Source organism: Sardina pilchardus, chromosome 18 (assembly GCF_963854185.1).
Source record: "Sardina pilchardus chromosome 18, fSarPil1.1, whole genome shotgun sequence".
NCBI classification, from domain to species: Eukaryota; Metazoa; Chordata; class Actinopteri; order Clupeiformes; family Clupeidae; genus Sardina; species Sardina pilchardus.
The window spans coordinates 12,541,667-12,566,321 of record NC_085011.1 but is presented as its reverse complement, the minus strand read 5'-3'; the positions used below and the strand labels follow the sequence as shown (position 1 = coordinate 12,566,321).

The window sequence follows — 24,655 nt, the reverse complement described above, 5'->3', positions numbered from 1 at the left end:
CATTCCAGTTCTATTTTTGTCTGTGAGGTATCAAGTTAACTATTAACAAAAAGTCATCCTCACACACAGCTGCATTCAGAAAGTAAAAGTTTTTATCATGGATAAATTCCACAAAGCCACAGAATGTGTTAATCATAAACACCTTTGTTTATTTTATGACTTGTTAATTATGCAATAATGTCAGTCTTGCCGCGACTGTTGGGTATTTTCACATTAATTGTGGCTCCATTTCCCCCCATGTAATTGATCAACTTCATGGGAATTTCAACTGCAGTTGTATTTACTCTAAAAATCATTTTAAAACAATGTGGCCTTGAAATCCACTAAGTATCTTTTTCTTAATTTAAGACATATGGCATAATACACATGTATCTGTTTTTACAATACTACAGTAGAAAAAAAAAAGAAAAACCTAAACAAAGACACTTTCCTGTATAATGAATCCACCAACTACACTTACAGGTATTGACTAGAATCTACTGCAGTTTTGAATGTTTCAAAGAAAAGGTCTGTGTGGTTTTATGTATTGCACTTCATCAATGAATAATCTGTTCTGGATGTATGCCCATGGTGTTGTAGATCTCTTTCAGAATTAGCAGGGCTGTGTCCTCAGACTCCCTGTTGAACAGAAAACATAAAAAGGCATTAAGGCATTTATGTTGATCACGTGACCGTAGGGGTCTGCAATTCAATGATTCAATACACTTTCAGTACAAGACTCAAAATAGCCAAATGTAAAAAAATTTAGCAAAATCTGAATAACTTCTAGCTTAACTATTCAGACATTAATGTCCTTATTTTCAACAAAGAAAGTTGACAATCAAAGGTGGCATGCATGCATGCACACCTCTTATACTGACAGAAATGTAACTACAGGTATGTGAAATAATCTTTAAAATGTACCAGTAGCAAAGATGACTTTGAAGAGCAAAGAGGTATTCATTGAAGCTCTCTATGGGTTTCTCCTGCAGGACATAGTCAATGCGGTTTCCTCCATTCAGCATTCCAACCTTAACGGACGGGTAATCCTCCTTCTGCTCAGGGCTGTCCACCATCTTGCCCACTGCAACGCAGAAAACATGCAGAGTTTGCACTCGTACAAAACGCTGACGAGACATTATTACCTCCGCCAAGGAGGTTATGTTTCCATCGGGGTCTGTTTGTTTGTCTGTCTGTCTGTTTGCAACATAACATGGTAATGGATGGATTTCGATGACATTTTGGGAATCACCGCCTGGATCCAGGAGGCGGTTAGGTCTGCACTCTCGGAGTACTTTTCTAGTTACCAAATGGCACCAAAGTTTTACAACACAGCATGGAAACAGGTGTTTAACATCAGAATTTGATCCATCTTGAGACTAATGGTATAATGTTTCCTAAAAACAAGTCTATCTCAAAATGTGCATAATGGGTGGAGGGACTGATGAGGACTGACACCACTCACCCTCTCCTTCCTCTCCTTGCAGTTGCTTCTGCTCCTCCTGCTGGATCTGGTTGGCCACGATGGCCAGTTCGGCCTGGAGCTGAGCGTTGGAGGTGTGAGCTCGCGCAAAGTCGTTGAGCGTCTGCCAGGCGCTCCTCAGGGAGCTGATGACGCTGTGCTTCAGGTCCGAGCCCATCCGCGTCAGGCTCTCCTTCAGCTCTGCAAACACAAACGCCTGGGTAAACAAGGAAAGTTCTCCGCGCTTCTGCAGTAATGCGATAATCTGCTGCAACCTGACCAGGACAGAGGTGCATGAAAGAAGAGGAATGCCGGTGCAACACAGATGTCTTCTTTAAGATTGATTTAAAAGGTGCAAAACATGACAAACGTCAAATGTTGAATCTGTCCAAGGACTCTGATGAAGACGTTTGTAACGTCTTTGGAAACGTTAGTCATGTTTTGCACCTTTTAAAGAAAGAAGACATCTGTGTTGCACCGGCATTCCTCTTCTTACAAACGCCTGGGTGTTAGCGCGACCTTAGCCAGCTAGGTCACCTGGAGGAGCAGGGGCCCCCCAAGAGAGAGAGAGAGGAATATAGGACATGACTAACGAGCCGTACCCAGATGTAATCTCTTTCGGCCCTTGTGGTGGGGGACCAGGACAGGCTTGAGGTCCACGTCTGGCAGAATCATGGGCTCAATGCGGTAGGCCACAGGGTCCAACTACAATGACACATATTTTGTTTGCATTCAGATCAACTGAGATATCAAGATCAAATACAATATCAACTTTACTTGGACACGAGCTTTTGGTTATTAATAATATATGCTGATATCTGTGTGGACTGTTCCAAATTGGTTGTAAACAATGTCCATGTAAGATAATTCCCACAAAAACAATATGAACTTAGGTCACAAGAGTGTACTCACTGGGTGGTAAATGTTGAAGAATCCCTTGCAGGTAGGCAGTTGATAGGTCTCCTCAATTCTCTCCAGACCTCTTACTGTGAGGAACATGCCGATAGGGGAGCCCAGGGCAAAGAAATTAGAAGGCTCAAAGTCCAGTGTGTGATAGATCACAGACACCTAAACAAACAAGAACCATCAGAACCACTCCATAAAGCACATCAAAATCACCATTTCTTTTGTCTGGTACGGATGAAACGGAGCACGTGAACCAGAACTGACCTGTCCAGTACCGATCTCAAAGTAGTTGTAGTCCACATGGATGGAGGACATGGTTCTTCCAACAGGAGGTTTACTAGGGACTAGGGTTGGGACCGGCTCTGCATTTTGAGGTGGAGGTGCCTCTTTTACCACTTCCTTTATGGCTGGCTTTTCCGCTGCTGCCGCCTGCCATGTTATGGAAGATGTTTTTTGGGTCATTTGTCAACACATGATTTCTTATTTTTCATCATTTCACATTTCTCAAGTGAAAGCAATCAAGGAGAGACTTGCAGTAGAGGTGTGAACGTGAATGCTTACCTGCTTGCTTGCTCTCTCTTTGACAAACTTGGCAAACTTCTTGCGTGGCCCCAAGGGAATGCCCATCTCTTTCAAATCCTCAACTGTGCACATCAGCTACAGAGGACACACAAAAAAAAAATACAGTTCACTGCTTTTGTCTCAATGTATTACCACATAATAATAAATATATAGATATTAAAGAGATAGCAAAAATGAATCCCTTACAAAAGATTCTACATCAATCTTCTCCTGTTCAAATGTGCTCTGGTATTCTGAGAGACCCAGGTGCTCCAGAACAGCTGAGAGATCTGCAAACTCCTCCCCCTCCTCCTTTGGCTCCTCCTCAAACACCGGCTGACTTGGAACACTGTTCTCCTCACTGACTGGTGTGCTGCTCTGCTTCATGAAGCACAAAGGTGTTCAGCAAGTTACTCAAGCTTCTAAAGTAACAAGGGGCATATACTGCGAAGCAAGCTGAACATGGCAAGGTTGTCTTTTTGTTAGCTGGTTGGAAAACATTTAACAACCCCAGTTGTGTAACTATTTCGGTGTGTACATCAATATTATGTCAAATCTATCCAAAGGATCAAACATTTTAAGATAGGCAAAGCTCTGTCTGGTAACATATTTGAGGGAAGCTTGCAAGTACAGTTACTCCGCTTTCCAAGGTAAGTGATTGGTCAGGAGACGGCACTTTTTTTTTACACATTTGTATTTCTCATCTCGAACATAACCTGCTCCAGAGCAGTTAAAAAGTTCCAAGTTCCGATGTCTATTGTCCTTTGTTAAAAGAGAAACATCTTCGTGCCACTGAAAATCCAGGATGAAACCTTAAGTTACCGTGGTAACTCCCAAATCCTGCTCTTTAGTACAGGCTTCATTTAACCCAAATGAACTCATCAGGAGGTGGTATATTTTCAGATTATGACCAGCAATTGCCGTCCATGTCCATACCTGTTTGGAGTCAGGAGAAGTATTGCCATTGGCCGTTGGGGTACCAGAAGGAGAGCCTGTCTTCTGATTTGATAGCAAGTCAAAAAGAATGAGAGAACCTGTAAAAGAGATTGGGAGGTTAAAGTGGTTCAAGATTTACTCACTCCACCAATCGTTCCCTCCTGTCTCCAAAGTGACATGACACCATAATGTATTTTCCTACCTAAACTGTGTCCAGCCACAGATATGCCGCCTTTAAAGTCAGGATTCCTTTCCATGAAAAGAACGTAGATGCGATTGATCTCCTTGGCAACTGTGTCCATGATGGTCTGGCAGTATGTGGGGCTATTGTAGAAGAGGACATCTAGGAGCGTCTCATTAGTGAAATGGCGTAAGCGACCTGTGCTGGGTAGAGTGATCTTCTTTATCCGCCTACAAGCAATAAAAAACAAACAAACAGTTCCAATCTGTTAACTCAAAAGCAAAGAATCAAGTGTCTCATAGCCCTTTTCCAGATAAGGAACCGGTTCTGTTCCCGTTTGCAAACCAAAATTTGAACAGTTCGGAACATTTCGACCAAACAAAAACTGGTTCAGAATGTGCCATTATGGGTCGGAACCAGAATAAAACAATTGTTTTTTTTCCTGCGAACCAAGTTGACGTGTCATTCTATGCTTTTAGTTCTCCTCCGAATGGTAATTCGAAGGAGAAAGCTAAAAGCATTGTGTTGTCCCTCCTTATCAACTGTTGCCATGAGTAAACAAAATGAATCAATTAGCACTAAACTGCAGATGTTAACTAGCATTTTATTAACTAGTGTATATGTATGCAACAACCCTTGGTCTGGTCTGTTCAAAACTAGTGGAAATGCAGGCTGGTTCACTACATATTCAAGAATGCGGTCTCTCTGTCAGTCGAAAAAAAAGCCCTGAGCAACTTTGCAATCCCTTTTACCTGTCCACTCCGGTGGCATCCCCATGCAGGGCTGTGTGCCACTGCACAGGCAGGAACTCCACCCGGCTGATTACCCGCTCGTCCTGGGGCTTCTTAAAGTGACTCTGCAGGAGCTTCAAGGACACGCTACGGAAGTCGTCCACTGTCGAGGCACAAGATGAAAAACAAACAAACAAAAAAAAACTCACATGAGTCTTACACAACTCCACCGGCAGGTAACATTTGAGTGGCGACCAGTTTAAAGCAACACTAAAGAGTTTTTCGTACCTTAAAATAATGTTTCCAAAATCATTTCAGCGGTTCATCAACTCGTAACAGGGTGAACGGCACTTCTGCTTTCACTTTGCGACCCTCTATCGGCTATAACCGCACTATGTAACTTTACTAGGTGGGGTAGTGTATCTGTAGTTCGATGAAATGAGACATCAGAAACTACAAATTTGACTTGCTTCGATGTCGCAATACATCATACTTAAAATCATAAAATCATGCAACACATTCTACCTTGTCTGTTATTTGCTGGATAAACAAATAGCGTGTGTGCGACAGAGGAAAAGTGCTTTAGTGTTGCTTTAGTGTTGCTTTAAAGCAAAGCTTCAGAAAGGCTGCTCAAAATGTATTCATGTGTCTGTAACAGATTAGATTGGGCATGAAGAATGTCTAACTACCCATCCCTGTGGTGACTCACAACATAGTCACAACGCATTAAATGCTGAATGATTAGATACACCCTTTGCTGAAACTTGCCCTGATAATGGCCGGGTTTCCCAGAATCGCTAAGAAGCTCTTAAGTGCTAAGAACTTCTTAGGAGCGTTCTTAGAACATTCTTACAACGCTCCTAAGAAGTTCTTAGCACTTAAGAGCTTCTTAACAATTCTGGGAAACCCAGCCAATGACCGTCATCAGGGCAAGTTTCAGCAAAGTACTTGCCATTAGGAGCACACTCACCACACTCCACCATGCTCCGGAACCTCAGGTCACACACCGGGCCAATCCCGTGCACCATAAACACCAGATGGTCCACCTGCGGCATTTCTCCTGGAGGGACGGGTGTGGAATTTAGATGAGGTAAGTGATACTAGAAAAACACAGGCATGTTGATACTACATGTTCTGGTACACCTGAGGACACCTGTCCTTACCATCAGGGACTTCATCATGGTCGTCATCTATCCCCCTCTTGACCACTCTGGGTCTCGTCTGCCCGTCTTGGGTGGTGCCCCATTCATCTGGCATGGCAGACGGCTGGAACTGGACAATCACCTGGACAGAGACACACCAGACCAGGCAAAAGCATGTGAGTAAGGTCTAAACAGATGACGTCTGAATACAGAGCACATGGGTTCATCTATTTGTATTACTGTTAACAGTTTGTATTTTGTATTGCTGTTGACAGTTTTCACATCTAAATCATGAGATTAACTTTGAGCCAACTGAATCGATAAAATGTTTTGAATGCTGTCTGAGTCCATACAACGAACAACCGTATATGTCCAACAACAAGAAAATGAGATAACCATGTGACATGAATGTATGTGTGCCACTTTGCATACCCAAGCAGTTTGGGGGGGGGGGGGGGGGGGGTGTTTGCGCGACCAATACTCTTTATTTTAAACTTTAAAATCGTCTCAAGCGGAAAAAAAACATTTATGTTGACTTATGACAAATGGAGAGCAATGGAGACGCCGCTAGCCCTCATGTCCACTGCGGACATTAACAGGCAAAACCTCGGGAGGGCAAATAGGAGAGCAAACATGAACGAATGGAAGGACAGAGCAAGGAAGTCTTTGAGGGATGCTGGGAAACCATATGTGAACCGGAGAGGAGAACTAAAACAAGGACAAAGTCCACCTAAAGAGCTGAGTGGAAGAACCATATAAGTACAGTCAGTCTATATTCAAGTAAAATAAAAATATATAATGTTCACAGTCCAAATTAAATATATAAAATTCTAAAATATGGTGCACTTATGTTTTTTTTTCTTGAGACAAAAAAACACATGACTAAAATAACTAGGGCTGCAACCATTAATTAAGGGGGCAGGTCATGCCTTACCTTTGGATTATGCATGACGATAGTTTCTCCTGATGGGAATTCCAGTCTTCGATGCCACTGATTAGTGGATACAGCTTTTTTATATTCAGCCTAAGAAAACGACACACGATAAATGACTCAACCAAGGTGTCCAAGTAGATTTTCACATGGCTTGTGTGTGAATAATTTAGGAGAATAAATGTGAACTAGAAATGCAATTCCAAGGAATTACCAGTGCATGAAAATGCAAAAATATCTAGATAATGTAGATATGGTTACTAAGGTGTAGCTAGGGTAAACATGGTGGTTGCATAGTTTACCGAGAGTTGATAGTGTGAAGGTAGACAGTTTAAAGTTTAAACATTCCAGTTCTAACTTAACTAATGATTTATATTCATCTTAAAATGTTGATTAGCTAACTTAGCTAATGATTTCTAGCAGTTACGCTAAAAATGCTAATTATGCCAGCAATGCTAACTTTACTAACAATGCTAACCAGGTTGATTAGCTAACTTAACCAATGATTTCTAGCAGTAATGCTAAAATGCTAACTATGCTAACAATGTTAAATTTGCTAACAATGCTAACCAGGTTGATTAGCTAACTTAGTTGATGATTTTTTGCAGTTATGCTAAAAATGCTAACTATGCTAACAATGCTAACTATGCTAACAATGTTAACTTGCTAGTGAGGACTTTTATTTTGAAACATTTGTTGCTAGGGTATCCATGGTGGCCACTATCAGGAAACAAGAAGTTACTGCAGTATAATCATGTTGGTTGCTATGGAAACGGTCATAAACGCTTAATTTTAATGGTTGCTATGTTGGTTGCTAGGTACATGGAGGTCTCATGTAGTTGACTGGAGGCATAGTTGATGATAACTGACAGTGGAAATGGTTGAACAGTTAAATAGCTGAGTAGTTTCAATGGTTAAATGATTTAATAGTGTATTATTGCAGTGAGGACTTTTATTTTGAAACAGTTGTGGACAGAGGAAACAGTTTAACAGGATGTAGTCTTCAGAGAGATTGTATGCTTAAAGCCTGAGAAAATGACAGTTGGTGCCCACTGCCCAGGTGGCCGGCCACCTGGCGTAAGATTCTAATTGCTGCCATGATGTCATAATGGGTAATGTTAAGTCTATGGGGGAAAAGCTCAATGTTAAATCTATGGGGAAATTGTTTTTAATTAATAGTTTAAAAAGTATAAAAGTTACAAAGTTGAAAAGTCATAGCACACATGTCCTAAGTAAGACCTACGTAACACAGTTTGAATGAAGTTTCTACGTTAAACGGTTCAAGCTGATTTGCGTGCGTTACCCTACAGTCACACACGCTACAAGAGACAGCGACAACTCCACAAACTTGCCGTTGAGTGGGGAGGTGATTCGCGAGTGATTGACGGCTAACGATTGCTACGTGCTAGGTGGCTGACCGATAGCTCGTACATGCCTTCAGATATATTTTTTGGTTACAAAACCTGGCTCTTTGGATTGTAAAGTTCATATTTCTCACTAGAAGTAGCAAAATATAAGGCAACAAACCCTGAACTTACTTGTTAGTACAGAAATACTGCCTTCGTTTAGTTAGCTCCGCCATCTTGGATAAAAAATTCAACTTTACTTTCAAACAAGGAACGTCACGCTGCCTTCACTCCGATTGGCAGTCGCTTTGTCGCTTCGCTCAACATTTGCATAAAATAGCCTGCTTGTCTATTTTAGCCCCGCCTTGCTCGCGACAGCGGCAAGCTTGTCGCTTGTCTCTGGCAAAAGTCTACTCCCATTGAAAATGAACGGCAGCCTGTCGCTTTGTCGCTGTCTCTTGTAGCGTGTGTGACTGGGGGGTTAGAAGAATAACTAGAAATGCAATTCCAAGGAATTACCAGTGCATGAAAATGCAAAAATAGATAGATAATGTAGATATGGTTACTAAGGTGTAGCTAGGGTAAACATGGTGGTTGCATAGTTTACAGAGCGTTGATAGTGTGAAGGTAGACAGTTTAAAGATTAAACATTCCAGTTCTAACTTAACTAATGATTTCTATTCATGTTAAAATGTTGATTAGCTAACTTAGCTAATGATTTCTAGCAGTTACGCTAAAAATGCTAATTATGCTAGCAATGCTAACTTTACTAACAATGCTAACCAGGTTGATTAGCTAACTTAACCGATGATTTCTAGCAGTAATGCTAAAAATGCTAACTATGCAAACAATGCTAAATTTGCTAACAATGCTAACCAGGTTGATTAGCTAACTTGGTTGATGATTTTTTGCAGTTATGCTAAAAATGCTAACAATGCTAACTATGCTAACCATGCTAACTAGCTAACTTGCTAGTGAGGACTTTTATTTTGAAACATTTGTTGCTAGGGTATCCATGGTGGCCACTATCAGGAAACAAGAAGTTACTGCAGTAAAATTATGTTGATTGCTATGGAAACAGTCATAAACACTTCATTTTAATGGTTGCTATGTTGGTTGCTAGGTACATGGAGGTTTCATGTAGTTGACTGGAGGCATAGTGGATGATAACTGACAGTTGGAATGGTTGAACAGTTCAATAGTTGAGTAGTTTCAATGGTTAAATGATTTAATAGTGTATTATTGCAGTGAGGACCTTTATTTTGAAACAGTTGTGGACAGAGGAAGTAGTGAAACAGGATCTGTAGTCTTAATGAGATTGTATGCTTAAAGCCTGAGACAGAAGGTGCCTCTCATAGCGTTTACGCGTCCTCTCTCGCTCCTCACTGATCTACATAAAGAATGATGGAGCGGCAACAATGGGATAGTCTAGCCCTTCTTCTATCTTTCTTTATGTAGATCATTGAGGATCGAGGAGCGAGGGAGGACATATAAACGCTGCTTGAGAGGGACCCACAGTAAATACTTTAAAAGTTGTATGTAGCTGGTCTAATTAATGTTGATAGACAGAATGTTTAATGGATGTTGATAGGCAGATTGTTTAATAGATATTGATTGACAGTTTAATGGGTGGATGAGTGAATGGTCTGAAGAAGATGAATGGATAGAAGGTTGGATGGAATGTGCCTTATATTCTTGTTAAGAGAGACACTGATACAGCTCTCTGAGAGTAGTTGACACAGGTGTAATCAATTTAACTGGCTAGTCTTAAGACAGCCAGAGTAGGCTACTCTTAAAGCCTGAGACAGAGTAAATAATTTAAAAGTTGAATGTAGATAGTCTAATTAATGTTGATAGACAGAGAGTTTAATGGATGTTGATAGACAGATTGTTTAATAGATGTTGATAGACAGTTTAATGGGTGGATGAGTGAATGGTCTGAAGAAGATGAATGGATAGAATGTTAGATGGAATGTGCCTTATATTCTTGTAGAATGGAGAGACACAGCTCTCTACTGAGAGTAGTGGATACAGATACAGGTGTAATCAATTTAACTGGCTAGTCTTAAGAGAGCCAGCCTGAGACAGAGTAGATTGTTTAAAAGTTCAATGTAGAGCGTCTAATTGATGTTGTTGATAGGCAGACTGTTTAGAATGGGTGGATGAGTGAATGGTTTGAAGAAGATGAATGGATATAAAGTTGGATGGAATTAGGAGGACTTATTTTGATACTGTTGTGCGCAGAGGATACAGGGGAACAGAATATGTAGTCTTCAGAGAGGAGCCTGAGAGAAACTGACAGTTGGTGCCCAGGTGGCTGACCAGCTGGGGTAACATTCTAATTGCTGCCGTGATGTCATAATGAGCAATGTTAAGTCTATGGGGGAAATGGTGATAGTTTTTAACTAATAGTTTAAAAAGTATAAAAGTTACAAAGTTGAAAAATACAAAGCACATATGGCATAAGCAAGACCTACGCAACAAAGTTTGAATGAAGTTTCTACGTTAAACGGTTGAAGCTGAATTGCGAGCGTTAGAAGAAGAAGTTTAATAACTAGAGAATGTAATTCCAGGGAAATTACGAGTGCATGAAAATGCAAAAATCTATAGATACAGTAGATAATGTAGATATAGTTACTAAGGTGTAGCTAGGGTAAACATGGTGGTTGCATAGTTTAAAGAAAGCTGATAGTGTGAAGGTAGACAGTTTAAAGCTTAAACATTACAGTTCTAACTGAACTAATGATTTCTAGCAGTTATGCTAAAAATGCTAACTACGCTAGCAATGCTAACCAGGTTGATTAGCTAACTTAGCTAATCATTTCTAACAGTTATGCTAAAAATGCTAACAATGCTAACTATGCTAACAAGGTTGATTAGCTAACTTAGCTAATCATTTCTAACAGTTATGCTAAAAATGCTAACTATGCTAACAATGCTAATTATGCTAACCAGGTTGATTAGCTAACTTAGCTAATCATTTCTAGCAGTTATGCTAAAAATGCTAACAGTGCTAACCATGCTAACTAGCTAACTTGCTAGTGAGGACTTTTATTTTGAAACATTTGTTGATAGGGTATCTATGGTGGCCACTATCAGGAATAAAGAAGTTACTGTAGTAAAATCATGTTGGTTGCTATGGAAACTGTCATAAACGCTTCATTTTAATGGTTGCTATGTTGGTTGCTAGGTACATGGAGGTTTCATGTAGTTGACTGGAGGCATAGTTGATGATAACTGACAGTTGGAATGGTTGAGCAGTTAAATAGTTGAGTAGTTTCAATGGTTAAACGATTTAATAGTGCATTATTGCAGTGAGGACTTTTATTTTGAAACAGTTGTGGACATAGGAAGTAGGCCTAGTGAAACAGGATCTGTAGTCTTAATTAGATTGTATGCTTAAAGCCTGAGACAGAGAGAGCAGCAGGTGGCCGGCCACCTGGCATAAGATTCTAATTGCCCTATTATGATGTCATAATCACAATGTTAAGTCTATGGGGGAATTTTTAGTAGTTTTTATTTAATAGTTCAAAAAGTATAAAAGTTACAAAGTTGAAAAATACAAAGCTGAAGTCACCTAAGTAAGACCTACGCAGCGCAGTTTGAACGAAGTTTCTACATTAAACGGTTGAAGCTGAATTGCGCGCACAAAAACGTTAGAAGAAAAATAAAAATAACTAGATAATGTAATTCCAGGGAAATTACGAGTGCATGAAAATGCAAAAATGTATAGATACAGTAGATAATGTAGATATAGTTACTAAGATGTAGCTAGGGTAAACATGGTGGTTGCATAGTTTAAAGAAAGCTGATAGTGTGAAGGTAGACAGTTTAAAGATTAAACATTACAGTTCTAACTGAACCGATTTCTAGCAATTATGCTAAAAATGCTAACAATGCTAGCTATGCTAACAATGCTAACCAGGCTGATTAGCTAACTTAACTAATCATTTCTAACAGTTATGCTAAAAATGCTAACTATGCTAACAATGCTAACCAGGTTGATTAGCTAACTTAGCTAATCATTTCTAGCAGTTATGCTAAAAATGCTAACTATGCTAACTAGCTAACTTGCTAGTGAGGACTTTTAATTTGAAACATTTGTTGATAGGGTATCTATGGTGGCCACTATCAGGAATAAAGAAGTTACTGTAGTAAAATCATGTTGGTTGCTATGGAAACGGTCATAAACGCTTGATTTTAATGGTTGCTATGTTGGTTGCTAGGTACATGGAGGTTTCATGTAGTTGACTGGAGGCATAGTTGATGATAACTGACAGTTGGAATGGTTGAACAGTTAAATAGTTGAGTAGTTTCAATGGTTAAATGATTTAATAGTGTATTATTGCAGTGAGGACTTTTATTTTGAAGCAGTTGTGGACAGAGGAAACAGTTTAACAGGATATGTGTAGTCTTCAGAGAGATTGTATGCTTAAAGCCTGAGAGAAACTGACAGTTGGTGCCCAGGTGGCTGACCAGCTGGGGTAACATTCTAATTGCTGCCGTGATGTCATAATGAGCAATGTTAAGTCTATGGGGGAAATTTGAATAGTTTTTATTTAATAGTTCAAAAAGTATAAAAGTTACAAAGTTGAAAAATACATAGCTGAAGTCACCTAAGTAAGACCTACGCACCGCAGTTTGAATGAAGTTTCTACGTTAAACGGTTGAAGCTGAATTGCGCGCACAAAAACGTTATAGGAAAAATAATAATAAGAAGATGTCGGATAACAGTAGAGTGCATTTTCATGCACTCTAATAAGAAGATATCGGATAACAGTAGAGTGCATTTTCATGCACTCTAATAACTAGAAATGCAATTCCAAGGAATTACCAGTGCATGAAAATGCAAAAAAAGGTAGATATGGTTACTAAGGTGTAGCTAGGGTAAACATGGTGGTTGCATCGTTTACAGAGAGTTGATAGTGTGAAGGTAGACAGTTTAAAGATGAAACATTCCAGTTCTAACTTAACTAATGATTTCTATTCATGTTAAAATGTTGATTAGCTAACTTAGCTAATGATTTCTAGCAGTTGTGTTAAAAATGCTAATTATGTTAGCAATGCTAACTTTACTAACAATGCTAACCAGGTTGATTAGCTAACTTAACCGATGATTTCCAACAGTAATGCTAAAAATGCTAACTATGCTAACAATGCTAGATTTGCTAACAATGCTAACCAGGTTGATTAGCTAACTTAGTTGAGGATTTTTTGCAGTTATGCTAAAAATGCTAGCTATGCTAACAAAGCTAACCATGCTAACTAGATAACTTGCTAGTGAGGACTTTTATTTTGAAACATTTGTTGCTAGGGTATCCATGGAGGCCACTATCAGGAAACAAGAAGTTTCTGCAGTATAATCATGTTGGTTGCTATGGAAACGGTCATAAGCGCTTAATTTTAATGGTTGCTATGTTGGTTGCTAGGTACATGGAGGTTTCATGTAGTTGACTGGAGGCATAGTTGATGATAACTGACAGTTGGAATGGTTGAACAGTTAAATAGTTGAGTAGTTTCAATGTTCAAATGATTTAATAGTGTATTATTGCAGTGAGGACTTTTATTTTGAAACAGTTGTGGACAGAGGAAACAGTTAACAGGATCTGTAGTCTTAATGAGATTGTATGCTTAAAGCCTGAGACAGAAGGTGCCTCTCATATAGCGTTTACGCGTCCTCTCTCGCTCCTCACTGATCTACATAAAGAATGATGGAGCGGCAACAATGGGATAGTCTAGCCCTTCTTCTATCTTTCTTTATGTAGATCATTGAGGATCGAGGAGCGAGGGAGGACATATAAACGCTGCTTGAGAGGGACCCACAGTAAATACTTTAAAAGTTGTATGTAGATAGTCTAATTATTGTTGATAGACAGAATGTTTAATGGATGTTGATAGGCAGATTGTTTAATAGATATTGATTGACAGTTTAATGGTGGATGAGTGAATGGTCTGAAGAAGATGAATGGATAGAAGGTTGGATGGAATGTGCCTTATATTCTTGTTAAGAGAGACACTGATACAGCTCTCTGAGAGTAGTTGACACAGGTGTAATCAATTTAACTGGCTAGTCTTAAGAGAGCCAGAGTGTACTCTTAAAGCCTGAGACAGAGTAAATAATTAAAAAGTTGAATGTAGATAGTCTAATTAATGTTGATAGACAGAGAGTTTAATGGATGTTGATAGACAGATTGTTTAATAGATGTTGATAGACAGTTTAATGGGTGGATGAGTGAATGGTCTGAAGAAGATGAATGGATAGAATGTTGGATGGAATGTGCCTTATATTCTTGTAGAATGGAGAGACACAGCTCTCTACTGAGAGTAGTGGATACAGATACAGGTGTAATCAATTTAACTGGCTAGTCTTAAGAGAGCCAGCCTGAGACAGAGTAGATTGTTTAAAAGTTGAATGTAGAACGTCTAATTGATGTTGATAGGCAGACTGTTTAGAATGGGTGGATGAGTGAATGGTTTGAAGAAGATGAATGGATATAAAGTTGGATGGAATTAGGAGGACTTATTTTGATACTGTTGTGCACAGAGGATACAGGGGAACAGAATATGTAGTCTTCAGAGAGATTGCCTGAGAGAAACTGACAGTTGGTGCCCAGGTGGCTGACCAGCTGGAGTAAGATTCTAATTGCTGCCGTGATGTCATAATGAGCAATGTTAAGTCTATGGGGGAAATTGTAATAGTTTTTAACTAATAGTTTAAAAAGTATAAAAGTTACAAAGTTGAAAATTCATAGCACACATGTCCTAAGTAAGACCTACGTAACGCAGTTTGAATGAAGTTTCTACGTTAAACGGTTCTAGCTGATTTGCGTGCGTTAGAAGAAGAATAATAACTAGAAATGCAATTCCAAGGAATTACCAGTGCATGAAAATGCAAAAATAGATAGATAATGTAGATATGGTTACTAAGGTGTAGCTAGGGTAATCATGGTGGTTGCATAGTTTACAGAGAGTTGATAGTGTGAAGGTAGACAGTTTAAAGATGAAACGTTCCAGTTCTAACTTAACTAATGATTTCTATTCATGTTAAAATGTTGATTAGCTAACTTAGCTAATGATTTCTAGCAGTTACGCTAAAAATGCTTATTATGCTAGCAATGCTAACTTTACTAACAATGCTAACCAGGTTGATTAGCTAACTTAACCGATGATTTCTAGCAGTAATGCTAAAAATGCTAACTATGCTAACAATGCTAAATTTGTTAACAATGCTAACCAGGTTGATTAGCTAACTTAGTTGATGATTTTTTGCAGTTATGCTAAAAATGCTAACAATGCTAACTATGCTAACCATGCTAACTAGCTAACTTGCTAGTGAGGACTTTTATTTTGAAACATTTGTTGCTAGGGTATCCATGGTGGCCACTATCAGGAAACAAGAAGTTACTGCAGTATAATCATGTTGGTTGCTATGGAAACGGTCATAAACACTTAATTTTAATAGTTGCTATGTTGGTTGCTAGGTACATGGAGGTTTCATGTAGTTGACTGGAGGCATAGTGGATGATAACTGACAGTTAGAATGGTTGAACAGTTCAATAGTTGAGTAGTTTCAGTGGTTAAATTATTTAATAGTGTATTATTGCAGTGAGGACCTTTATTATGACCGCCGCTAGCGTAGCTAGCGAAGCGGTCATATAGTTGTTGTCAAAGTTTTTTTTTTTTTTTTTTTTTTTTTTTTTCTTTTTTCCCGTCATTTTTCGTCAACGATTCCCGGGACACCGTAACACCGGAGCGCATGAAACTTGGTGGGCATGTAGCCCCAGTAGAGTTCTATGGAAAATTTTCGTTTCGTCCCCGGGGGTCACTCCACCCCCGCGCTGCCCCCGCCCGAAGCCCAAAAATGACAGTTTTTCCTACATAACTACCTGAACCGTGGCACCGAGGATGACAAAATGTTTATGGTATGTTGTTCTCTAGAGCTTGCATCAACTTAGCTTATAACCAGTCATTTGTGATTTGCCCCCCCATCGTAAAAATTGAAAATGCAATGTAATATTGCTTTAATTGCCCCTATCTTCAGATGAGATGTTATGAACTGCACCAAATTTCATGTGTATGATTAACCTGACACCCTCTGGGAGTATGCCAAGTTTTGTGGAATTTCATCCATGGGGGGCTATAAAATAAATGGATTTATGTGTACATTCAGGACTGTATACCCATCGGCCAGTAGATGGTGGTATTATCTGGAGTCTAAATCCCCCCCTGGGGATTTCAAAAACTGTTCCAAACATCTCAATCTCTGCTAGTTTTTGTCCTAGAAACATATAAGTGACACCATTAGAAACCTTTAATCAACTAGTTTCCAAATATGTTTTAAAAGAGAATGGTTGCTCTGGGTGCAACAAACATGCAGGAACACACACACACACACACACACACACACACACACACACACACACACACACACACACATAAATACACACACACACACACGCATACCTACACACACACGCACCACTACATACACACATGTACATAAAACATTATACAAACACATGCACAAACACGCCCACACGCATGCACACATACACCCTTACACACACACACACACACACCTACACACACACACACACACACACACATGCACACACACATCTTTGAGTACATTTTGTGAGACCACCGGAGCTGAGAAGTGAGTGTGTGTGTGATGTACTATAGTGTGTGGGTGCGTTTCTGTGTGCCCATCTGTGTGTTTGCATGTGTGTATATGTGTGTATGTGCATGTTCTGTGTGTGTTCTCTTTCTTTCTCTCTCTCTCTCTCTCTCTCTCTCTCTCTCTCTCTCTCTCTCTCTGTGTCTGTGTTATCTGTGTGTATTCTGTGTGTGTTCTCTCTTTCTCTCTGGGTGTGCCTGTGTGTGTGTGTTGTGTGTGTGTGTGTGTGTGTGTGTGTGTGTGTGTGTGTGTGTGTGTGTGTGTGTGTGTGTGTGTGTGTGTGTGTGTGCGAGTGTGTGTGTGTGTGTGTGCTTGTGTGTGTGCGAGTGTGTGTGTGTGAGTGTGTGCCTGTGTATGTGTGTTTGTGTGTGTGTGTGTGTGTGTGTGTGTGTGCGAGTGTGTGTGTGTGAGTGTGTGCCTGTGTATGTGTGTTTGTGTGTGTGTGTGTGTGTGTATGTGTGTGTGCACACGCGCACATGTGAGTGTGTGTGTGTGTTATCTGATATTGGAGTGACAGTGACGGCAGAGAACACAGTGAACATATACTCAGAGACACATTAAACACACACACAAGCAGACACACACTCACACTAGACAGAGAAGCACTCATACACAAAAGCAAGCGCACACATGCACACACTCATTTACATACATAAAAGTTGCAGTAGGGATGGAGTAGGCGATGGAAACACAAGCGTGATTGATATTTGCGGAGAGAATGTGCAGGACTGAGCGGCGGTCATATTGTGTATCGCTTTGCGGTACATCTAGTTTTGAAAAAGTTGTGGACAGAGGAAGTAGTGAAACAGGACATATAAACGCTGCTTGAGAGGGACCCAGAGTAAATACTTTAAAAGTTGTATATAGTCTAATTAATGTTGATAGACAGAATGTTTAATGGATGTTGATAGGCAGATTGTTTAATAGATATTGATTGACAGTTTAATGGGTGGATGAGTGAATGGTCTGAAGAAGATGAATGGATAGAAGGTTGGATGGAATGTGCCTTATATTCTTGTTAAGAGAGACACTGATACAGCTCTCTGAGAGTAGTTGACACAGGTGTAATCAATTTAACTGGCTAGTCTTAAGAGAGCCAGTGTACTCTTAAAGCCTGAGACAGAGTAAATAATTTAAAAGTTGAATGTAGATAGTCTAATTAATGTTGATAGACAGAGAGTTTAATGGTTGTTGATAGACAGATTGTTTAATGGATGTTGATAGACAGTTTAATGGGTGGATGAGTGAATGGTCTGAAGACGATGAATGGATAGAATGTTGGATGGAATGTGCCTTATATTCTTGTAGAATGGAGAGACACAGCTCTCTACTGAGAGTAGTGGATACAGATACAGGTGTAATCAATTTAACTGGCTAGTCTTAAGAGAGCCAGCCTGAGACAGAGTAGATTGTTTTAAAGTTGAATGTAGAGCGTCTAATTGATGTTGATAGGCAGACTGTTTAGAATGGGTGGATGAGTGAATGGTTTGAAGAAGATGAATGGATATAAAGTTGGATGGAATTAGGAGGACTTATTTTGATACTGTTGTGCGCAGAGGATACAGGGGAACAGAATATGTAGTCTTCAGAGAGATTGTATGCACTTGTATGAGATTGTATGCTCTAGCCTGAGAGAAACTGACAGTTGGTGCCCAGGTGGCTGACCAGCTGGAGTAAGATTCTAATTGCTGCCGTGATGTCATAATGAGCAATGTTAAGTCTATGGGGGAAATTGTAATAGTTTTTAACTAATAGTTTAAAAAGTATAAAAGTTACAAAGTTGAAAAATACAAAGCCCACATCGCGTAAGTAAGACCTACGCGGCAAAATTTGAATGGTGTTTCTACGTTAAGCGGTTGAAGCTGAATTGGCTGCGTTAGAAGAAGAATAATAAGAACTAGACATGTAATTCCAAGGAAATTACGAGTGCATGAAAATGCAAAAATGATGAGGACTTTTATTTTGAAACAGTTGTGGGTAGAGGAAACAGTTGAGAGAGCTTAAGAGAGCCAGAAAGCCTGAGACAGAGAGTTGCTGCCAGGTGGCTTTGAACACCTGGCTTAAGATTCTAATTGCTTAACGACTTCATTGTGATGTCATAATCCAATGTTAAGTCTATGGGAGAAAAAATGTTTTAAGAAATTCATATAAAATAAACGATAAAGTTTTCGAAGATGAAAATTACATAGCTGAAGTCACCTAAGTAAGACCTACGCAGCGCAGTTTGAATGAAGTTTCTACGTCGAACGGTTGAAGCTGAATTGAACGCACAAAAAGTGTCTGAAGAAGAATAATAATAATATCGATAATAAGAATAAACAGCATAACAGTAGAGTGCATTTTCATGCACTCTAAAAAGCCTAGGAAGAACAGTACAGTGCATTTTCATGCACTGTAATAAGAAGAAGAAGCCTAGGAAGAACAGTACAGTGCATTTTCATGCACTGTAATAATAAGAAGACTTGGAATAACAGTACAGTGCATTTTCATGCACTGTAATAATAAGAAGACTTGGAATAACAGTACAGTGCATTTTCATGCACTGTAATAAGAAGAAGAAGCCTAGGAAGAACAGTACAGTGCATTTTCATGCACTGTAATAATCATTTCCATACAAAATCTGCAACTGATCTAGAGGACGCAAAACTAAGTAATGTATGTAAAAACCCCCCCATCTTTAACAAATGTGTTGCAGGTACTTGATCACCATCATAAATCATCATTAGCCCTGTACTTTGCACTATTTGAAACACCTTGCAAACATTACTATTAAACTGTTAGGCTGTTAGGGGGTATATCCATCAACACTGACAAACCTCCAGTTTCTCGCTGAACTCCTCCGAGTATGGAATGAAGCGGCTATCTGTGTCTCCTTTGTAGAACCAGCTGCAGCGGCGCACCTCCGTCGGCTCCTCCTCCCAATACACCGCCGTGCGCATCCGGTCATACAGCTGGACGTCATAGCGACCGCCATCCGTGGACACGATCACATTCTCTGGGTCTGGTTGGACTAAACACAGGAATGGTTTGTTGAACAAACGAGTGCAGTTTGTTGCATGATCAATATACTTCAATTTAAATATACAAAAGTGAATAAGTCAACTTATATCATCAGTTGTGAAACATTATCCTGTCTATTGACATCTTAACTTCTGACACTGGCTGTCCTATGAAAACTTTAACTACATTCTGTCAAAATTAATGACAGAAAAACTCAAAAAAATGATCTATTTCAACTGCATCGTTAATGTTAACCCCCACTTAAAAACAACCTGCACAATGGGGGAATTACTGCTAATTAGAGATGCACCGATCGCTCGGCCGCCGATCAGAATCGGCCGATTTTCACGTGATCGGCCACGACCGGCGACCGGCCGGTCAGTCTGAGACATGCCGATTTTATGCCGGTCAAATGCACTCGCACCTACTTGTAACAACATCACACAGCTGAGTTAGCAAAGTTTGATGAAGCTAGCAAAGGCTAACACTCAGGGCTGGATAAAGCGCTAATGCTGAGTTTTTCTATGCAGCGAACGCTGTGCTTTGCCATATTTGTTAAGCTGTCACTAGGTTACGTAAACAGCGCACATCACCGCCCGTCTTTGCCGCTAATTGCGTGCTCACAGCTGAACCACAAGCGCTGTCACAAGCAGCAACATAGCCACGGCAGGAATAAACATCGTTTTGCTTCAGTTTGCCACCTTAGCATGTATTCTTTCACACTAACACAACAACAAAGTCCGATTTACACATTTAGAGGTTTATTTCATTACCTTTTGTCTACTCACGCCTGATGTTTCTTCTAAATTCGCCAAAAGTAAGCATTCTAACATGTCATACACTACCGCGACCGTGATACAAAACATATCATGTGTGGTGTCGTTGGAAAGCTGTGTTTCTCCTGCATGACGTTATGCCATCCAAATATGGACACTTCCTTTGTATCCGCAAGCAATCGCGAAAGTTCAAAGAAGAGTGTAGTAGACTGAGTATGCATGCCATTGGCTGTGTTTCAAGGCTGTTATCTCAAAATCAGTTTTTTGTAATTTTCCAACATCTCAGCCTGTAGCACCTATACACCAAACTTTCCAGTTATACACTTATCAGTAGTCTGAAGATATTTACAGTTGGATATTGTATGTGAGAAGAAAAAAATAGTAGTCCTACAGTGCATTTCTATTAGTAGTGTGTGAAATGAATGTCCCACACTGGGAATACTGCAGCTGAAGAAGACTTGAAGAAGAATCTGTCTATTCACATTTTTTTTACCAGCCATTGATAAGTTGATTACATTTCTATATTAACATGTTGTATTAAAGGAAGGATAGAAAATAACTCTAAATAATTTTGTGTGCTGTAAAGTGGTTAGAAGATGCAAATCGGAATCGGCTAAAATCGGTATCGGCAGGTCAAATTCTATGAAAAATCGGAAATCGGAATCGGCCAAAAAATTGCAATCGGTGCATCTCTACTGCTAATCCAATGTGACCTTGGTATACCTGAATTGAAGGTCTCCTCCAGGCGAAGAGAGTCCAGGATACTTAAGGGGAGCCAGACCTTCTTGGACTCCACTTGCTTGCAGTAGAACCAGTGGAGCTGCACAGGCTCGTAGACGTTGTAGTGGTACGGCATCATGGGGTTGGCCGGCACCAGAGGTCCAGCCATACTGGGCCCCATGGGAGGCATTGGACTCTGCGTGGTAGGAGGAGGAGGAGGGGGCTGGAGGGAGACAGATACGATGTTATGGTCATATAATAATAATAATAATTCGCCTTTATTGTCTCTTCAGGAGAGACATTTTGCGTGGACAAGAGAGGGTGTGGTTTACAATGTACAAAAAAACAACAAAAACAATTTTAGACAAGACTTAGGTACCACAGAGAGAACACACAAAAAACATAAAATACATACTGAACATGGAAACATGGAAACACAGACATACACCACAGCAGACAGCCATTTTTAAGTGCACGCAACCCTCCCTCTTGACCCTGTCACCCCATCATCAATGTCTATTGCACATACCCCTAAATATTAAGGCTGAATACCTCCATATACATAAAATATTACCTAAAATTACGTTAGAACCTAACACAAGCACTCCAACTCCAACACCCCCCCCCCCCACACACACACACACACACACACGCACACACACGCACACGCACACAACCATTAAGATGTATTATTCAGTAATCTAACTGACCAAGGGACCATTGAAAATTTGAACCTATTTGTTTTACAAACCGGGACCCTGTATCTTCTTCCTGAGGGCAGTAACTCATATTCACCATGCAAAATATGTTGGCCATCCTCTAAGATTTTCAAACTCTGCCTTTTCACCGTTTCATCAAATAGCGCTTGCAATGATGTGGGAGGGGGCATGCCCATTATTTTCCCTGCTCTCTTAATGAGAGTTTGCAGTTCCCCTTTTAATTTAACAGACAGGTTCCCAAACCATACAATAATGCCATATCTAATGATAGATTCAATGGAAGCCCTGTAAAAGGCCAACATTATTTCTTCCTCAATGCCAAACACTCTCAACCTCCTCAGAAAGTGTAGACGCTGACTGATCCTTGCATTTAAAAATTCAATATGCTGTCCCCATTTTAATTGGGAATCCACTACCACACCTAGGTATTTGTATGTGGAGACCTGCTCCACTGCCTCCCCATTTACAATCACCGCCTCATGGTTACTTATGGACCTAGGGTCAAAGACTATTTCTTTTGTTTTGCTCACATTTAACACCAGATTGTTTAATTCACACCATAACACAGCACTATCTATTTCTGACTGATAGCTAGAAACATCAGAGTTATATTACCGGTATATTAGCTGAATGCTGGATGAAGGACAGGAGACTGAACTGTATCTCAGTACAGATCCCATTAGGTGTTTTTAATTATGAAGGAACCAGATCACTTTTGAACTGATAACTGAACTTTGGATGAGTGGCGAAAATCCTAATGGATTTAAATGAGTAAGCGTGACAGTGAATGCAGTTGAGATTGAGAATAATGGCCAGTCGTACCGTTGCAAATGCAGAAGGTGCCATCTGGAATGTCTGAGCAGGGGGTCCCTGTGCGTAAGGGTTGGTGTTCTGTGGGGGAATCTGCTGCGAGACTTCAGGGGCTGGCATATAGGGCTTGGCCCTGCTGCTCAGAGGCGTGTGACGATAGGGGTTGTAGGATTGCTGGGAGGGCTGGGGAGGTGGAGGAGTTCCCATGGTGGAAGGGGGAGTAAACTGGCCCATGGGGTTTTGGTAAACTGCGCTGTTGAACTGCGGAGCAGGGGCGCTGGAGTGGGGTAATGTGGGGCCGGCAGCCAACGTGGCAGCAGCAGGGCTGGAGACTAGCGAGGGCCCAGAGGTCATGGGGGCGACAGTGGGGGCTGGGGGCGGGCATGGCTGGTGCCCGATGGAGGCGAAAGGGTCGCTGCTGGTGGTCGAACTGGAGAAGTAGCTGAATGTGGAGGGTTGTGGGGCTGTGCTGGAGGTCTGGCCCAAGAAGCTGTCTTCCTCACCAACGTCAGTGGAGTCGTCTGCAGAAACACAGAAAAGAAGGTGATATTTCACTTACAATGCCTGACCTTGATTTGATGTTCACTTCAAGATGATGTAACATAGATGTTGGTATTACCCTACTTAAAATACTATAATTTACATTTAACTTGAAGTACAAACAAAACATAAATACTGTTTAGGTTGCCCCATGCCGCTAAGCATTTTCTACAACATGACACACCAGTGAAGAAAAGACCAATTAATGGGATGGGTCTGTTGTAGAAAAGCCTACAAATTAATAATTGCCCAGACCAAAACGGTTTTCATATCGATATCCGATACTTACTTGACCCAACAGAACAATTCATCATCAGTGGACTGTTTCAGTTTCTATACACATAGTGGACAGTTTTGTTAAGTCCATCCTTAGTACGCTAATCCGAATGTAGTAGATCAAAGGCAATCCATACTTTGCCTGTCATGCCTCTAAATAATAATTTTATCGAAGATCAAAGAACCTCCTACACCATGTAACTTGTGACATCGGATGACAACTCGTTATAAACAATGTACACAGAGCCTGGCATACAAGTTACAACTGGTCTGTACCAGTTCAGAATTGAGTTATGTTGACTTTAACATGTTAATCATTGTAATAACACCTGTAAAAATCGATAGTGTTAAGCCTATATTTAAAGGGGGATCGAAATCGAATCTAGTTCCCTATGACATTCAATTGCTTTCACTATCTATGCCTAATTGACCTATTTGGCTAGTTCAGTGGTTGTAGAAAAGATGCCAGCTAACATCAACCATAGAACATAACGGTGGGCTACAACCACTTTTCACATGATGATGATGACATTGAGGTCGGGTAGACAACAACAAGAGACCAGTGATAGCAAAAAGGCTACATGTTTATAACAATTTAGCTGACTAGCCATATAGCTGGCTAACAAGTTATCCAAAAGCTAGCTTACTTTGACATGCTCAAACAGTTAGCTTAGCAGGTATTTTTCCTTATCTTACCTCCTGATAACACCGCAGGACCAGAAGCTTGACTGACAGGTATGAAAGGCAGGTTAAAATTGAACTCAGGTGCCGCAGAGAACAGTAAATTTGCGTTTGAATTGGGAACGTTACTACCCCTCCTATCAGCCATTTTTGCTTAGAAATTACACGTAGCTTATCCTCCAGCTGGACAAGGCATAACTTCACTCAACCCGGATCTGAGAAGGTTCCTCTTCGTCATTCAGTGCAGAATAGTTTGCGCAGAGTGTCAAAGTGGTTCAACA

The 24,655-nt window shown here is 40.2% G+C and overlaps 1 protein-coding gene across 2 annotated transcripts; it reads right to left on the bottom strand.

Annotated features, from left to right (window-relative positions):
* Nucleotides 1-124: 124 nt before the first annotated feature.
* Nucleotides 125-24,653, bottom strand: sec23ip (SEC23 interacting protein). 2 transcript variants are annotated; one of them, XM_062520101.1, is made up of 18 exons: nucleotides 24,390-24,653; nucleotides 22,890-23,398; nucleotides 21,352-21,571; nucleotides 19,669-19,862; nucleotides 6,833-6,922; nucleotides 5,920-6,040; nucleotides 5,727-5,816; nucleotides 4,778-4,919; nucleotides 4,047-4,255; nucleotides 3,845-3,942; nucleotides 3,116-3,289; nucleotides 2,909-3,004; nucleotides 2,612-2,776; nucleotides 2,354-2,509; nucleotides 2,044-2,146; nucleotides 1,445-1,642; nucleotides 904-1,063; nucleotides 125-618 (listed from the first exon to the last, which is right to left on the bottom strand). In XM_062520101.1, exons 1-18 carry the CDS (start codon nucleotides 24,520-24,522, stop codon nucleotides 537-539), a joined length of 2,940 nt encoding a protein of 979 aa, XP_062376085.1. In that variant the 5' UTR covers nucleotides 24,523-24,653; the 3' UTR covers nucleotides 125-536. The 2 variants fall into 2 exon arrangements, with proteins under 2 accessions (XP_062376085.1, XP_062376086.1); XM_062520102.1 differs by having other exon boundaries at nucleotides 3,116-3,286; nucleotides 24,390-24,652.
* Nucleotides 24,654-24,655: the final 2 nt, after the last annotated feature.

Excerpts from the sequence above, each read along its gene's own strand:
- sec23ip (XM_062520101.1), bottom strand. The coding sequence starts at position 24,522 with ATGGCTGATAGGAGGGGTAGTAACGTTCCCAATTCAAACGCAAATTTA. Across the intron at positions 2,510-2,611 it reads TTGAGATCGGTACTGGACAG|GTGTCTGTGATCTATCACAC; the intron begins GTCAGTTCTGGT and ends TTGTTTGTTTAG. Across the intron at positions 619-903 it reads CAAAGTCATCTTTGCTACTG|GGAGTCTGAGGACACAGCCC; the intron begins GTACATTTTAAA and ends TCTGTTCAACAG.